General features: G+C 36.9%; 2 protein-coding genes and 1 long non-coding RNA gene across 4 annotated transcripts; 1 reads left to right on the top strand and 2 right to left on the bottom strand.

The window, feature by feature from the left end:
• Positions 1-66: 66 nt before the first annotated feature.
• LOC129733216 (protein smoothened) lies at positions 67-5,635 on the bottom strand. The gene is made up of 4 exons (XM_055694880.1): positions 5,017-5,635; positions 3,861-4,534; positions 3,580-3,796; positions 67-3,520 (listed from the first exon to the last, which is right to left on the bottom strand). The coding sequence occupies exons 2-4, from the start codon at positions 4,519-4,521 to the stop codon at positions 1,210-1,212; spliced, it is 3,189 nt and encodes a 1,062-aa protein (XP_055550855.1). The 5' UTR covers positions 4,522-4,534; positions 5,017-5,635; the 3' UTR covers positions 67-1,209.
• A 4,568-nt stretch (positions 5,636-10,203) lies between these two features.
• On the top strand, positions 10,204-11,841 carry LOC129731306 (uncharacterized). The gene is made up of 3 exons (XR_008728995.1): positions 10,204-10,533; positions 10,592-10,961; positions 11,709-11,841. It is a non-coding gene; the product is annotated as an uncharacterized LOC129731306 (long non-coding RNA).
• LOC129731304 (uncharacterized) lies at positions 11,443-15,619 on the bottom strand. Of its 2 annotated transcripts, none has more exons than XM_055691183.1 (4): positions 15,371-15,619; positions 14,618-15,085; positions 12,359-14,552; positions 11,443-12,262 (listed from the first exon to the last, which is right to left on the bottom strand). In XM_055691183.1, exons 1-3 carry the CDS (start codon positions 15,473-15,475, stop codon positions 12,366-12,368), a joined length of 2,760 nt encoding a protein of 919 aa, XP_055547158.1. In that variant the 5' UTR covers positions 15,476-15,619; the 3' UTR covers positions 11,443-12,262; positions 12,359-12,365. The 2 variants fall into 2 exon arrangements, with proteins under 2 accessions (XP_055547158.1, XP_055547159.1); XM_055691184.1 differs by having other exon boundaries at positions 15,363-15,499.
• Between the last annotated feature and the right edge of the window lie 1,666 nt (positions 15,620-17,285).

Here is a 17,285-nt window from a genome sequence, read left to right as displayed (position 1 = left end):
ATGTTTCAATTATGTCTGCTTTTAAACCAGTAAGGAATGTCATCAACTGCTACTGATACGTGATGGTTCTTTAAAAAATCGTTTTTTTTTTGTTCCAATAAAAAATCTTATCTTAGTTGAATGCTACGTACAATATATAGTTTTTTACTTTGTTCAGCTAAATGCCTGCTGGAGTATTATTTTGTGTTTTTTTTTTTCGATGGACTTTAAGCCGGTGAGAATAAATTTTATATAAAAATACATTGTAACGATTTGAATTTTGATTGCCTCATAAACAATACACGTATCGGACATCCGTTGTGCATCGTTTGGGATGTTTTTTAGTACAATTACTTTCATGCCGGTTGATTTTATTTTTATTATTTTTCCACCACTATCAATCAGTCTCATTTAGGTAGCATTTTGCTGTTATGTGTTGTAATGAATTTGTTACCTCTTATAAAATTTTAACATTTAAAGGCGAAGAAAATCGAAAAACCACTATTACAAATGCCGTGACGCACAGTTACTTTCATCGTTAACTAAACGATTACTGTCACTATCAAACGCTCTATGCTTTACCTCTCACAACGTCACAACAGTAAACCAGCTGAAATAAATGCAAGGAGAGTGATGTGCAGTTTAATTGTTGCCTTTGCCTCACTGCACTGTATAGTTGAATTTAGTGTTATAGATATATCGTGGCACAAAAACTTTTCGAACTTGTGATGTGTTACTGCATAATATGGTGATGTTGCATTGAGTGCAACTCTTTTTATTAACGTTGTAAATTTCTGAACAATTATAGACAAATAAAATTATACCAAGTCAATACTGGTACCTATCGACATTAAATGCTTGTGCTCAGATTCTTATTGTATTTAGAGGCCGCCTATAAAAGGTAAAAAATGTATATTCTTATCCTATCATTAAAATGTTAAATTGTTCAATGCAAAAAGGCACCTTTTTCAATGTTAGTCTTCTTCCACAAAATGGAATCTGCTAACGACTGAGTTGTTACTATTTTCACGTGGTAAATAGACAACTAACATAGTAATAGTTACTGCTTTTTAACTATCTGGTTAGTTAACGATCTACGCCCTAAACACTACTTTAGTTCGATTTTGTATTTTATATTCAATAAAATAATCGTAAAAGTCGTTGTTGAAATTCTACTCCGCAACGAGTATTCTTCAATATATAATTACAGTTGAGATTTCTACCTTTGCTCTACTTGGATGGCAGCAGCAGTAACTTGAGTTTTTCCGCCTCAGTTAAACTGACGTCGACATATTCACGCTTTCGCACAGACCCCATGTGGCACATAACTTTCGGACTTAGCAGTGAATGGTTTTCGGTATATATATCTTCATTTTCTTCATTTTTGATAGCCTTTTCGGAGAACTCAAATGAGGACATGGTTTGAGTGGCAATTTCATCGGCATTTGCCTGAATGCCTACATCGCAACTGCGTTTGGAATTGCGTGAGTTAGTTTTGGTCATTGATACACCCGAGTAGGAACTATTCACGTTCAGCGGCGATAATTCCGAGCAGTAGGAGGTAAAGGAAGAATCATTGAAATCGGTTATATTATTCCGTTCAATAAGTTCAATCTCTTTTTCGCGTTCCTTTTCCCGTTCCCGTTCTCTCGCTTTTTCTTTCTTGTCATTTTGTCGCTGACTCTTCTGACTAGCTCGCGAATGCTTTTGTGACTTTCGTATTGTGCCTTGGCGTGACGATTTTTTACTGCGAACGCTTTTGGAACTATTTTTGCTGGTGCGTCCCCCTTCCTTGCTGCTTCTGAGACCATCTTTATGAATAGTGGAAAAATCTTCTCGAGTAGAGAGCGTTCGTGCGCCTCTACTTTCATCATCACTAGAGCGATATTCTTCGATTTGACAGCCGGCGTTGTGTGTGTCTGATCTGTTGTTCGAACCGTGTGCTCCCCCAATTTGTTTAAGGATCACATCGAACTTGGCATCCTGTACTTTAAATGAGGCATTCGAGCCATTATCATCTTCTGAAGATGTCAATCCAGACTGATGCAAAAACGGGAGTAACAACTTTCCGTTGGAGATGAAATCATTGATTTGATCAGCATCCATTCCGCCAATTCCAGTTCTTCGCTGCATATTAGTTGCTCCAAAAAATTGGCTGTTACCGCTTGAAGAATGTCTCCCCTTTTGAATTGCTGTAATGATCTGAGATTCAACAGAGGTGCTACTCTCTTTTCGGCTGTATCGTCGCCCCGAAGCGGAAGTGAAATCGCGTCTCCGCTGGTGTCTATTTTTGTGCTGATGCTGATGATGTTTGCTACTACTTACTCCGCTTCGGCTCCGACTTGCCACCTTTGTTTTCATTTCTGCGATTTTCACCGAAACCTGCGAATCGATCGAATTTCTTCTTGATTCTACTGAGACGTGCCTGACACTGAAGCTTATCTCCGAATCGACCGAATTTTTCCTTGGATCATGACTTGAACTAGTCGCTGCACCGGTCAGCGCATACCGTCTGTTCACAAATCGTGGCAAATAATTAGCCCAAGTCGAGCTTAGATCATGACTTCCCATAGCGGAGTTCATATCAAATTTTAATCCAACCGGATCCGTGTAGGAATTGTGAAATGAAATCGACAGTCGCCCATGATTTTGGAACTCTTTCCGCTTGGCAAAAGCTTGTGCAATAACTTTATGCTTCTGCAGCTTCACCGGTTCCTCTATGTCGGATCCGAAGCGCCTCCGAAAATACCGTCCCCATGTTTTCAAAGTCGAGTTGGTCCAAACCCACGAGGACATAACAATACCTGATGCAAACAGGCATATCAGATGGATCTGTAAAATGGCAACACTTGGTCGGTTCTGGATCTTACACGAGCTTGTCACGTCGGTGTAAGTGGAAGAAATCTGGCAAATGATGTAATTTTTTAAAGCAAGAGACCAGTTTTCACTGTTTCTAAATTCATTCATGTGACAACATAGCGTTGCAAAAATGAAGATGAAAGTGAAAACAGTGCATATGCCCATTCGAACAATCGTTTGTCTGATCTTTTTACTAAAACTAGCAGGAATGATCTCCTTGCTCGAGATTTTCAACTTAATAAGTGTAACCAATCCCCTACTAAGAAAGTATCCACCAATAAACAGTACACAGATTACCGGTCCCAACAAAAAACCTCCCCGAATGGGATGATTTAGATACCCTACAAAACAAATTCCTACCGTACTATTACCATCGATCTCACTCAGAGCCATGATTGTAATCGTCAGCACTAGCGGCAATGACCACGCAATTAGATGGAAATATGATCCATTTTTTCGTATCGAACGATCCTGAATCTTACCAATAGCCTTGAAGTACCGGTGCCACACATACGTGAATATCACAAACCACACCATAGCAGCGATTAAAAAATAGTAAACTAAAATAAAGACCACTATACAGGACAGGTTTTCACCAGCGCTCGGCTCTGAGCTGCGAAGTGTTCCATCTTTGCGGCATACAATATCTTCCCATCCGCCGGGCGTAAACTGGGCTAACCAACTGTGCAATAAACATTAGGTTAATGTTAATGTCAAAACCGAATCACCGATGTAACTTACCCCAAACAAGCCACCATAAAACAGAAGTTAATATAGAAAATCACCAACGCGTAAGGATACTTTTTCGTGTTGCGCCAATCAATAACAAACGTAGCGATAGTGAACAGATTAAAGGTAAGGCACACTCCTGCTCCCCATGCTATGAGTTTATGAATCTGTCGATGCTCATCATCAGTGAACAGGGGATCTTTACACTGCAAACCGCAACCATCAATATCTAGAATACCAACAAAACATTGTAATAATGCTAAATAAAACCTTAAGATGAGCATTCGTGTTACCTTTGTAAAAATTCGCCGGTGAATCAGCTGCCACAAGCGGCTTTAAACATTGTCCAGTAGCATTGAATTTCATTTCCTCTCGAACGTCATTGTTGCACTTGGACGGATATAATGTTTCGTTGCATTTCAGAAATTCCGGAAAGTAGCTGGTATTATACAAAATCCGGCATGGCTCGAGGGTAATTTTACACATTTCCAACGAAGGCAGATAAACCATATCACGTCCATTAATTTTTTCGCATTTCGGCGTAAAAACCGCACATAGAAACGGTTGAATGACAGCCCAACATTTCGGCACGTGCCGTAAAGCATTGTATTGATAAAGCTTGTCATGAGTTTGCTCTTGGCTGAATGAATCTGTTAAATCTAAGCTGATTGACGAGTATGGCAGCGGTGATCCGAGGCAGGACTTGTGCCTAATTGGCTCACATGTGGCCGGTCGGACGCAGTAAATGTACCGCATTTCGCGACCATCGAACCAGGTTTTGTCATCTTTACCTTTTTTTCCATGCATCCGAAAGTTTTGCGTTCCATTGATTGATTCCAGTCGCGGAGCGGCGTCAGGTTGTGTTACCTGATTTGTTGACTGGCTGAATTCCTTTGCATGTCCATGTTGGCCAGATAACACCGTGAGAACGAGTAACACAAAAAGGGATGTCATCCTTCAATTGTGACTATAATAAATAATCAAAAAAAAAAAATGTGTATAATTGCAAAAGCACACGATTGTTTACTTTGAAGAATTACTACTTGAATTAACGCCAGATAAGAAGATATATGAAGAATACTTTTGACTTCATAAAAACATGCTGTACGTTTTAATTTTCGAGCCTGGAGAAAATACTCAAACTTTTCAAAATCGGAACATTCATACGTGTGCAATCAGTCTAAGTAAAGAGCTTAGTTCCCCACCGATAATATTCATTTTGCTAAAAGCTAGAATAGCTCTATGGTCTATCAGTTGAAAAATTCAAACATGGTATATACATTAGTTTAAAAAATTCGATTCACAAAAATCAAGATATTATAGTTACTAGTACCACAAACAAACAAGTACTATTGTAAAGATTACGCATTACTAGAATGGTTTTTGATCCGCATTCCCTGTCCAAAGACAACAAACATGTAGAGCACAGGGATGTAAAGAGTTACTTACCAAAATAAAAACGAAACTTGCGTACGGCTATCTTTCGCTTTGATATAGTAACGATTCCATTGAGACACTGTATGCGCTAGTAGCTTGATTTCTACGTTTTCCGATTCGTTAAGAAACTACGACTCCAGCTAAGCTACTTCATTCGCTATTGATTATTAATAGTTTTGGGGCTTCCAGCTTGACTGAATGCAGAGCACCAAGTTGCTGACCACTCAGAGCAATAAGACAAAAGAACTCGTTAATTTCATTGAGGTGATTCCTGATGTGCATATCAATTGACTAATTACTAAATGCAAAGCCCGAGCACGAGCAATTTTAATTTGTTATTTGCTTCGTTTGCTGCTAGCACCTACGCTCACTTTACTTAAATCATTGGCAACAATTACTGCGGTGAACTTAAGGTTTTAACATTTCTGAGATAATCGACAATACATTCACACAAAAAAAGAAATCAGTCAGTAAGTTTTGCTGGTAAATATTCAACCTGCAACATTTTCGTATACACTACCGCAAATAATTTTCTTTAAAAGCACTAAAAGGAAAAAGGACCACCCATGAATTTTGTCTTGCAAGAAAACAGCTACTAAAAAGAACAACCCGCACGGTAAATAAAAAGCGACTTGCAAGTAGATGGATTCTAAATATACGAATAAGATGACATTTCCAAACGCATCGCGCGAAAGCGCTGCCAAGTTGTTTATCCGGATAGAAATTTTTTTTAAACGTGTATTTTTTCACCATAATCTAACTATGTTTTTCAATGTAAATAAATATATCAGTTTTACATTAAATATCATTGTCCAGAACAATAAAAAACATCGTTTTTGCCATTTTAACCATGAAAAAGGGGGGGCGTTATGTATCTTAACAGCATTTTTTCAGGCATTTTGCCCATACATTAAGAAGTCACTGACAATGTAAAATTATTGTCGGTAGATTCAACAACAAAAAACGTTGTTAAAACATGGTAATGACAACAATCGTTTGCAAGCTTACAGTAAAAATACCGTGTTTGTTATGGTTACAATAAAAAACCAGGGGGAATCTATCTGTCAAATATCGTGTAACCGTGACCAGCATATTTGGCAACAAGGCGTCCGGTTGTTTTGATTGTGTCGTTTTGATTGAAGTAAAATTTAGTAGAATTGTAACGTTCTTTTTTAACAAAACTCTAGAAATCGCGGAAATCTTTTATTAATACTGCGTTACGTAGTGAAGTTTGGTGGCAGCAGCCTGCAATTAGCTGAAAATCATGAAGTTTCCTCGCCACACAGGAAATCTTTTAAACGTCATGGACCAACAAACTTCATGGACCAGAGTTGATCTGCGATAACGCACACATATATGAATTTTGACAGCAGTAAATCCCCCCTGTAAAAAACATTGTCCGTTTACTGTTCTCACCGCAAAATACATCGTAAATTTTTTTTCGGGGAATTATTTGAAAACACCGAAGAACCGCTGGAACATCAAGAATCGATTCCATATGGGTATTTCCGTAATCGTGATGATGTACAAAAGCTAAAATTCAACCTAAGACACTATTTTGAATTCTAAGATGGATAGTTCTGGTTTCTGGGAAACAGCCCAAAATGACCGAATATAACCCAATATGGGTGTTTTAGGAACCAGAATAACACGCTGTAGCCAGAAACCGACTCAACATGCCATAAATGTTGTTTTTTTCTTTAGAAACAATCTGCACTTGCTAGTTTATGTTTCAAACTATTTATTTCAAACAACTGCTATTGTGATGTTAACCAAATGTTTGTTTGTCGCTATATCACGCTGAGAACAGGGTTGCCACATTTGAATCTGTGTTTTCCCTTGAAAAAATCTGAGCATCTGTATCTGGAACAAAAATATCTTTAAAAAAATCTGTATTGTTTATACATAAAGAACTTTGTATTTTTTAAGTTTTTATGGTACATAAACAAAGTTTTTAGCCTAAAACGTGTGAGGAGTTGAAAATAAGTTCAATTTGCTTAATATTTAATTAAATAAAATTTGGATTGTTTTTAAAAATTAATGTCAATTTCGGAAAATCTGAAATCTGTATATCTGTATATTCAGATTCTGTACCGTTACTTCGGCCAAAAATCTGTAAAATACAGATTAATCTGTACATGTGGCATCCCTGGCTGAGAATATGTTTGACTTAACATGCACACTTAAAATTAATCACAGATTTCTGATTTTTATACATCAGTTAAAAGAATGTAATTTGTTGATCAAAACGTGATTTTTGCTTAAATTTTTTATCATTGCCTTTCAATTTTTAAATGAAAAATGAAAATCACTCCAAATCGCTACAACGATAATCGGTATATGGGCAAACTATCATTGTAACAATTTCGAGTAGATTTTGAGCAGTTTTAATTCGTGATTTAAAAATTAAAGGACAACGATAGAAAATTTCTAAAAATCACGTTTTGCTTAGAAAATGGAGCTCTTTCAGATGACATAAAAAACTGATATTACTAAACAACCCAATTGCCAGGTCTCGGTAATTTTCGCCGAGAACGACACCACTGAGTGCTCGGTTAAAAAATAATGACAGCTGTCGCATTTTTTCTTAAATCTCGGTTCACCTAACTGAACTTTTGGCACAAAATAGCCGTAATCTCGGTAGTGATAGCTTGGTAATATTTTATGCCGAAATTTCAGTTAGATTGAACCGAGATTTACGAAAAATGTGACAGCTGTCATCATTTTTTCAACCGAGCACTCAGTCGGCAAAATTTCCTGAGACCCGGCAATAAATTTTAACTGTGCGAAGTTTGATTTTTTTTAATATTTTTTTTTTCTCCGTGTGGGAACGATGAAAACACAAATTGGAGTTATTATTACTCATTTGATGGTAAAAATATAGGAGCCTGTATATGCTTGCAGCGCCAAATTATTGGCGTTGACGGTGTTGCTGATATTTGTTTGGTTTCTGCGTGCGAAAAAAAAAGAAGGAAATATTTTTGCTTTTGTCATCACGCACATTTTGACAATTACATACGAGAGTTCACGTACACGCTCGGAAATAATAACTCTAACATGAGTAACATTTGACGCATTTTCGTAAAAAGTGGAACAACTCGTAAATTGAGTAACTCCACAAATACTCAAAACTGAGTAATACTAGGCGTCTTTAAAATGAGTCATTATTACTCAAAATTTGAGTACGACATTACTCATCTTTTGGGTACAGTTCAGTTTCATTACTGGCTAGAAATCCGCCACGGCCAATAAACGACACCACATGTTCATCAATAATTACCTTGTAATAAAAGTAAACAGTTATAATGCCTTCTGAGGCGCACACAATTAAAAAACATATGTCACAAACTGAAGCACATCGTAATCATCTTTCAAAATGGACGTCGTTACATGCGACGTTACTCAGAAAGAAGTTGTATGAAGGAAACCCAAAAAGTGAGTCAAAGTTACTCAAAATCAAAAAGGACTTCTACTCATTTTTTGACGTCTACGAACATCGTTCTAAACTGAGTCAGAGTTGCTCAGCTCATGAGTTATTATTTACGAGCGTGTAGGTGCGAACAGCCTTCGAAATCTCTTTCAACGCAAATAAACCGAATTAGGGATGGGAATCGAAAGCGAAGGTATCGATATTTGGTATCGCGATATATTGAAACGATTCGATATCAAGTAACAAATATATCGCAATGAAAGTATCGATATTTCAATATTATCGCAATATCGAAACGGGTGGAATGCAGAACGAGAAAACGAACGAAACCGAGAATCAGGCAGTTTTGCTTGTAAGAGAGAGTTGCATCGGTTTGTTTATAAGCATAATCAATTTTCCAAATTTTCAAATGGATTATATATATTTTCAACGGTGATAGATAAAACAGTAAATTCATTTATTTAAAATGGAATCAATCAAATGTAAATTCCTTGAATTTCGGGGAGTTGATGGAAATCAACTAGAAGACAACATGCGATTGGTGAAGGTCATGATTCACATGAAAACACAAACGCAGGAGTTGAAAAATATGCTGCTTGTTGGTTCGAATAACAACACCAACCTTCCGGCGCAACAGTGTCCAGAGATTATCTACAATGAAAGGATCGTAGCTGTGACTCACTCCAAAGATATAACGATATATAAATGAAAAATTTGCAACAAGAAAAACCTAGGGACAATCATTCATATTTCATTAATATTCATTTTCTCGACGATTTTCCGATTGTCGATTCTAGTGATAAGTATCACGGACAGTCAGGGAAAACCCACACTACTGTATACGCCGCTAGAGAAAACTGTATATTAGAGAAAAGAAAGCACTCATCGTTAAGGCAACTATCAACATAAAAACGAAAGAGCGATGTTCGTGGTTCTGAAAATATTGGATGTATTATTGGTATTTCATTGTTTCTATGGCCACTAAAAGCCCCAGTAGGTTCTGTTCTGGAAGGAATATTTCGGGGGCATATCCCCATAACACCCAAAACCATGAAGATGACTTGTGAAAGTAATTTTATGAACTCTGAACCAATGACTGTTAAAATTCTGTTCAAATATTCATTATTTTTTTTAGTTTCGGAACATATCTCGAAATACCGGTTTTCCGAAAGTAAACTTTTTCCCTAGCACCGTTGGCACTGATTTCTAAGTAAAGAAGTCGCTGAATCTTTTCGTGCTAAAACTATCTTCGTCGGGCATGTAAGAAGTAGAAAAATTAAAAAAAAAAATATTTTCACAAAAAACCAATTTGTGTTGTAAACTTTTCAGTTCATCGATAGCGAATTTACGTGTGCATGCTTCAAAGCCACGCTTTGAGAAAGATACAAAAATCGCGCTGTTTTGTTTGCTCTTCGTCGCACAAAATCCACAATTTCGTGTTGACGGTGTTGAGAGCGTTAGAAGAGATTTTCAAGGGTTTTTGCACCTGCGGGAAATCTCGTATGTAATTGTCATAATGTGCGTGACAACAAAAGAATATTTCCTTCCTTCTTTCCCATGTTTTCACATGCAAATATCAGCAACACCGCCAACGCGAATTTTCTTCCGATATTTTTCGAGTATCAAATGAAAATATATCGATATCCGATAATATTGCTTGCTGAAGCATCGATGCCAAATACTCGATATATCGAAAGAAAAGTATCGATACCCGCGGCATCGATAAAGTATCGCACATCGCTACAAATTATTTGAATGCTTTAAAAACAAAAGAAACAAAACAAAAATTAATTTTTGCAGGGATACCAGATGTAAAGATTTGTCGATAAAATTTAAGAAATCCGTATACATATTTAGATTTGCTGAAGATTTTTTACGAATGGATTGAGGTTTTGCGTGTGCAAATTCGATTTTCGTAATTGCAAGTGGATTTTCTACAATTTCAGCAATTTTTTTTTGATTATCGAGTAGCTACAAACATCGCTTTTTAAAATCATATGGCATTTCTGCATCCTCGTTGTTAGTCGGCATTCTGCACATTAAATTACCATTGTAGGTATATATTTCCTGTTTTTACAAAACATCTTAAATTGCAAAAGGTGAGTAAAATAGCGCGGTCATTGATTTTGTCGTCCACTTTGCTATAATTAATTCTAGGTCAAATCATGGATGACGAGCTTATCAGCTGTCCTTACAATAGGGAACATCGCATCGTGCGCTATCGTTTACCGTATCATATCATCAAATGTAAGAAGCAACATACAAACAAGCAACTGGAACCCTGTCCCTTTAATGCTACTCATCTAGTCAACAAAACGGAAATGACTGCTCATATTAAAGAGTGTCCAGATTACCTCATCACTATCGAGAATGAAATGGTTAAAACGTACGCTCCCTCCAGAACAGCGGGAGCGTCTTCCTCGTGCAGAAGTTCGCAGGTGGCTTCACGAAGTAGCAACAATGGTCGATGAAAAACGATTCCACAATAGTTACACGCAAGTTCGCTTTCGTAACGCGTCGTAAAGATGTACGTTAAATGAAATGTTTTTATGTTTCAAAAGTAATTTCTAAAGGCCCATGGATTTAGTTCATAACTTTTAACAAAAGTTCTGTACCTATATTACAAGCAGAAAATTCTCTAAATATATGACTATATTTGCAAAAAATATAGCTACAGGATATATCAGTTTGTTGAGAAATTATTTTACGCGTGCAACACAGATTATTGAATCTCTTTCCAACTTTAGTTAATTTCTCATTATAAAATGAGCACATCTCAGTGTTAGCAATACCAAAACTCGTGAGATTAACAAACAAAATGCGTTTACCACAAAAAAGCATCTCTCGAATGCAATAGATTCGATCTGTTGTCACGGCGTCTGTTATTCCTCCAATAACTAAATGCAAGACATTTGTTGTAATCTATTCAACTGCAAAATATAAATTGAATACTGGATCCATCTTTTACGGTATGTTATTATAGTCGATAATTTAAAACCAAACTTCAATATTTGTAGAAAATGTTTTTTATTTCTTATAGAAAGATATGTAGCTTGCCACGCAAGAGAAACGCTAGATCAGACAGTTGTGTGAAATAATTCTTGTTTTTATTAACATGTATCGAACGAAAACTACACAAACTTATCGTTGATTTGACGCATTCGTTTTACAACATAGGGACATACACCCTCACTTAAATTAATACTATTACTAGTGGCTCTTTTTTCGAAACCGGAATAATGCATAACAAAGTTAAACTTCTCTAAATTTACAGGTTCTTCGTAAAAGTCCGCCAAATTGTTTCGAGAATTTATAACCCAGCCCGCATCCTGGATAGAAACGGGAAAGGTACTAAAAAACAAATACAATAACTTATCACTGATACTCATGAGATTAAAATCAATCCGGCTCGTAGACTGCCCAAATTTATTATAATGGAATCGTCCAACCCTGTTAAGAACTCTAGTTAGTGCGAGCCATCCTCGATCTGCGCCGGTAAGGTTCAACAGTTTACGTACTTCGTAGTCGGTAACAGTGAAACGGCAAGATCCGTATTTCAGCGTTATCTTTAAATGATGTCGCTGTTGATATGCAGACGGGTTCCGATAGAACTGCACCGTAAGGATCTCGATTCGTGTTAGGAAGCTGGAATAGCACCAACGACTTTTGCCTAACCATGTGCTACAACGTTGGGGTATTGTTTCAGTCCTACTATTGATTGGTGCTACTATTCGTAATTGAGTATGACGGGTAGATGACTCATCGTGTTGATGTTGAAACTTGGGGTTCAACAGATTTGAATTACTAGATGTTACTTGTGATTTGCGGCTGAAAAAAAAAATAGTGTCAAGGTATGTAAGGGTAATTAAAAATAACAGAACTGTACAAAAAGGAGTTATTAATTTACTAATAAATTTCGTTTACCAGTGAGCTAGCGAAACCCCAAACATTCTGCGCAAACTGATCCGTTGTTAGGTGAACTTGTAGATTGAACTTCAGACCGCGCATCTACGCCGCTATTGGAGCTATTTTGAGACAACGTTTTGTCAAGGTTACCCGTAAATAGTTCTTGAATTTGATCTCTAATTATTGGAAGTATCATAGGCTCATGACCTGGTTGTTTGGAATGTCGATCAATTAACTCATTAGCGTCCACATGATTAGACTCATCATCGTCGTCACTCAAGCAAATCACGTTATTTACCATTTCTTGGAATTCAACGTCAGATCCGTAATCAGAAATATTGTTCTCCTGTTTGATAGTTACGTCATGGGCTTTTTTACTGTTGTGAAGAACAGTAATATTGGAGTCGGATGATTCTGATGCACTATCCGGCTTATTCCGAAGATGTTGATTTTGAGCAAAAGGTATCGAGCTGTGATGAGTCGATGGTGTAGGAATCAATTGCATGGAAGTTTCTGTTAGGTGTGTTATGTTCTGCGGTGACGATTCTACACTGCGTCGAGAAGTAGACACTTGTACAGTTTGTAACTGAAGATTTTGACTGGTAGAATGGTGTAGGTTTGAATTAAATAATGATGTTGGATGTTCTAATGGTTCAGGAAGTTGTGTAGAACAAATTGGAGGACAGAAATCTTCCGTATTTGGTATTGTTTCCGAAATTAAACTTGAGTTTTGTGTAACACATGGTATAGCTGCATTTGCCTTATCAGATACTAATTGGACCGGCGGTGAATTAGATATACATGATATACATTTCTCGGTAGCGATTACTGATGGAACTTGTTTTAAATTGGCACTCTTATTCTTTTCAATCCGTTCTTCACTTGTTAGAAGCTTCAAGCCTTCTGGGAAAATATTAATAGATAAAAAGCCACGCGCACGTTTGTAGAATCGTTCCACGTACTTATCTAACATCAAAAGACGCTTTTCAGCGAGGTTTGAATCCGCTCCTTTGATTTTCTCGATCACAAGCTGATCTATATTAGAGTAATTGCGCATATATTCCAAAGTATAAGAATTTGCTGTTTTGGAACTGGTATTCTGAACAATGGATTCATTTGCCGGACTTGAGGGAGAGTCGGGTATTTCATAAACCTCTGGCTGTGCTGGTGTTATTAAGAAATGACTCGATTCATTTTGCTGCTGTTGCTGTTCGGATATTTGAGTAGAGCAAACCGGAGGACAAAACTTTTCTGTGTTTGGCATTGAGCCCGGTATACTATTCAGCCCATGGGTCATTGATGAATTTATCTCATTTTGTGAATCTGATTCATAAGATATTTTTCGTGGTTTAGGAACCACTCCATGAAATGATGGAGTGCTAGAGGCTTTTGCTATGGTAGGTGGAGGACTCTTTTGTTGATCAAATCTAGTCAGGGTTGTCCGAATATTAGAAGAAATTGTTTTTGTAGGCTGTTTGCTCGTCTTTGCTGAGCTGGTATTTTGAATATTAGAAGATTTTTTCGTTTGATCTGTCGAATCGGTTATTTCGATCTGAAGATTCGAATTTTCTTGCGCCATTGGCACGGCGCCACTGGATGTAATTGCAATGGCAGATTGGACCCGCTTTGTTTTGTCGTCCGGCATCTGTGTTTCAACTGTCACAGTAGCCGCCACATTCACAGAATCCCTCTCTGTAGTACTCAGAGCATTAATAACATCTATAGTATCGGTAAAACACGATCCAGGTAACAGAAGCTCACTTGTAGGCTGTGTCATTGCCATTTCAGCTCTCATATGTTCCATTTCAGAATTTAAAGAATTCATCGTATCAGAACTATTGGAAATCCCTGGAGATTCCATGGGCACTGGTACTGTAACAGTAGCAGAAGTTTCACCAGACTCTCTCATTTTATACTGTTTGTTGAGATTGTTATTATTAAACTCCAACCAGCCAAATGCTTTATAATGTTCAAGATGAAAGTCGATATAAGGAATAATGCTATTAATTTGTCTCGCAGAACCTATATCGGAAGCGTTAGAGCACTTTAGAAAATCATTCACAACGTGATCATTCTGTGGTATTATAGAATCAGTTGCATCCATGAGCATTCTTTTTTTCGCTTTTTCTTTCTTTCGCTGATAAGCATCCATCACATAGAGAGATAATTTTTCTAGTTTTCCACTCCAACAACGCGGAAACTTGCTTCGTACCTGAAAAATCAGTTTCACGTAAACATTACCAACATATTAAAAACAAATCTAAAGTATCAAATTACTTGTGGTATAATCTTGTCCTCCAGTTTGAGCACGATGTTATTTTTTCGCATATTGACCATACACTCTCTCATCCCAGCTGCCTGCAGCTGCATCAAGTAAGTTTTATATTCGGCCTCGCTGTACAACGGTTTTTTCAACGCCAAAAAGAACCGATATTGATAGTACGAGCTTCTAAACTGTAGCTTATACAATGGATCCCGAACTCTCAACTTTGGCTCCTCGGCATAGAAACGGTATAATCTCTCCCGGTACCCTTTTTCTTTCTTGTGTCGCTTGTGCGCATCCCATAATTGCGATTTGGAATTTTCTTTTGTCAATGCTTGCACAATTTCTTCGACATTTGTTTTACTCATAAATATTTCCCGAGCATAAGGGTTGTCAGAAGGGGTAGTGGTTTTTTTTTGTTTATCCAAAGCCGTTACTTCCATGTCTGCTACTATTGTATGGCAAACCTTCACTTTCTTAGACTGCAGAAAAGTAGTAGTTATTATATTTTATTTGGATTTCAGTGCAGTGCAAATTAAATGTTTCTCTTGAAACTGAACGCGCCGAATTCGTCGCCATACAAATGGTGACGACTTCTGCTTCAAATTCGGAGTTTTGTTATAAAAGAAACAAACAATAGAGGTCTGCACGTCGAGTTCGTATACAAATAACCAATCGTAAACTGTGCATCTTCTATTATTCGTCAATTTTAATTATATTTTTACGGCTGATATTTGAATACGAGTTTTATATGAATACCTTTATACCTTTTTTGAAGGGCTATTACGTTGTTTAACCGTTTTGAAACTACCGCGGTTTTTTTCGGCCAGTATTTTAACTTGTTGTATAGTAGACACTGCTCTTGATGACATCGTAATATTAATAATGTAATTATGTTGTAGGAGTAGGATTTGGTTGCTAACAAAGAAACAATAGGGTTTGTTTCATAGAATTACATAGGTACTTAAATTCGGCAATTTCCACAACGATTAGCGAATTTCTGACCTCTGGAGCCAAACCAGAGATGCCAGATGTTTTTGAAAAATGCCTGCAACTGCTCGAAAATCCGGAAAAATGTGCTCGAAATCTGAAAAAAATCTATCCGTTTTCCGAAAAAAATTCGCTCGCGTAGGCAAAAGTCTGTAAAAATCTGCACACATTTTCAGAAAATCTGCGCAATTATAAGGAGACTCTGACAAAAATCTGCAGAAACCGTGAGAAAACTGCAAATATCTGCAAATCAATAAATATCTGCACACGGACTCCAAAAATCTGCGTTTTGCAGACAAATCTGCACATTTGGTATCCCTGAGCCAAACTATAAAAAAATGTCACAGTGTTTTTGCACTTGACTCAATTCGTTCATCACACTGCAAGTTGAAGTGATTTAGTGTTGATTTCTCAAAGATTAACACTTTCCAATGAAATGATCTTGCGTTGAAAACAGGTTAATGCAAATCACCATCATATTATAATGAATATCTCTTGTATTATCACCACTGTTTAAATCAATTGAATTACGGCTGAAATTCCAATTGACAAACGTCAAAACCACAAAGTGAAACAAAAATAGTGACGATGGCGAACGGTGCAAGCAGCACGTTTACCCAGAGAACAAAAATTTATTTGAGCGTAAGTTTTATTGAATCATTTGAATTAAAGTAACAATAAAACGCTACTTTTACAGATCCTGAAATCGGTTGCATCGATACAGTGATAGGGATCATCTCTATGATCATCTTGTTATTAAATTAAAAATCTAAAATAAAATATAAATGATAAATCTAAAATAAAAAGGAGTCTCTTGAATTTATTGTAAATCGATATAACTAATCAACTGACCGACATTCCGTACCTCAATTATAGGCATATCAACAAAGATGAACATAACAACAGAAATTAAAGTGATTTGCTGTTGGTTAATATATTTCGAAAGATTTTCATTCAACTTTGAAATGCAAGGCAAGTAGTGCGAATTCAACAGCAAATCACTTTACTTCGACGTTATTTTTATTTACAGTGTACTGCTTGGGCAGAGATGCCAGATGTTTTTGAAAAATGTTTGTAACTGCTCGAAAAAACCGGAAAAAAATGCTTGAAATCTGAAAAAAATCTATCCGTGACTGGAAGAATTTCGCTCGCGCAGGCCAAAGTAGGCAAAAACCTGCACACATTTTGACTCTGACAAAAATCTGCAGAAATTATGGAAAATCTGCAAATATCTGCGAATCAATAAAAATCTGCACACAGCCTCTCAAAATCTGCGTTCTGCAGGCAAATCTGCACATCTTGTTTTCCCCGTTTCCCTATGCTAGGGAGCCTATATTTAAGCCCTAGAGTTAAAGTTTGACCGACTGTCACTAAAAAGTTCCAATCGAACAGTCAACAGTCTTTTCATCATAGTTTTAACATTGCTGATGTTCGATTGGAACGAGTTTTGACAGTTCGATTGGAGCTTTTTATGACAGTCGGTCAAACTTCAACTCTAGGCCTTTAGCCTATAAACACTATATATAGACCTGCGAAGTGAATGACAGCAACACTGGAATCGCTGGTTTTTTATATTGTTGTTATTTGTTTGATACAAATTTTTCATTATGTTCATTTTGGCTCGCTCATTTGACAGTTGTTTTGGCTCGCTGCGATTCATTCCGCAGGTCTATATATATATATATATATATA

The sequence above is a fragment of the Wyeomyia smithii genome, chromosome 3, assembly GCF_029784165.1.
Source record: "Wyeomyia smithii strain HCP4-BCI-WySm-NY-G18 chromosome 3, ASM2978416v1, whole genome shotgun sequence".
Lineage (NCBI taxonomy): Eukaryota > Metazoa > Arthropoda > Insecta > Diptera > Culicidae > Wyeomyia > Wyeomyia smithii.
This window is presented reverse-complemented; position numbering and strand designations above follow the sequence as displayed.

Coding starts and splice junctions, on each gene's coding strand:
- LOC129733216 (XM_055694880.1), bottom strand. CDS start 4,521: ATGACATCCCTTTTTGTGTTACTCGTTCTCACGGTGTTATCTGGCCAA. Junction 3,797..3,860: donor ACCGGCGAATTTTTACAAAG/GTAACACGAATG, acceptor TTGGTATTCTAG/ATATTGATGGTTGCGGTTTG. Junction 3,521..3,579: donor TTTATGGTGGCTTGTTTGGG/GTAAGTTACATC, acceptor TTTATTGCACAG/TTGGTTAGCCCAGTTTACGC.
- LOC129731304 (XM_055691183.1), bottom strand. CDS start 15,475: ATGTCATCAAGAGCAGTGTCTACTATACAACAAGTTAAAATACTGGCC. Junction 15,086..15,370: donor GTAATAGCCCTTCAAAAAAG/GTATAAAGGTAT, acceptor ACTTTTCTGCAG/TCTAAGAAAGTGAAGGTTTG. Junction 14,553..14,617: donor AGGACAAGATTATACCACAA/GTAATTTGATAC, acceptor CTGATTTTTCAG/GTACGAAGCAAGTTTCCGCG.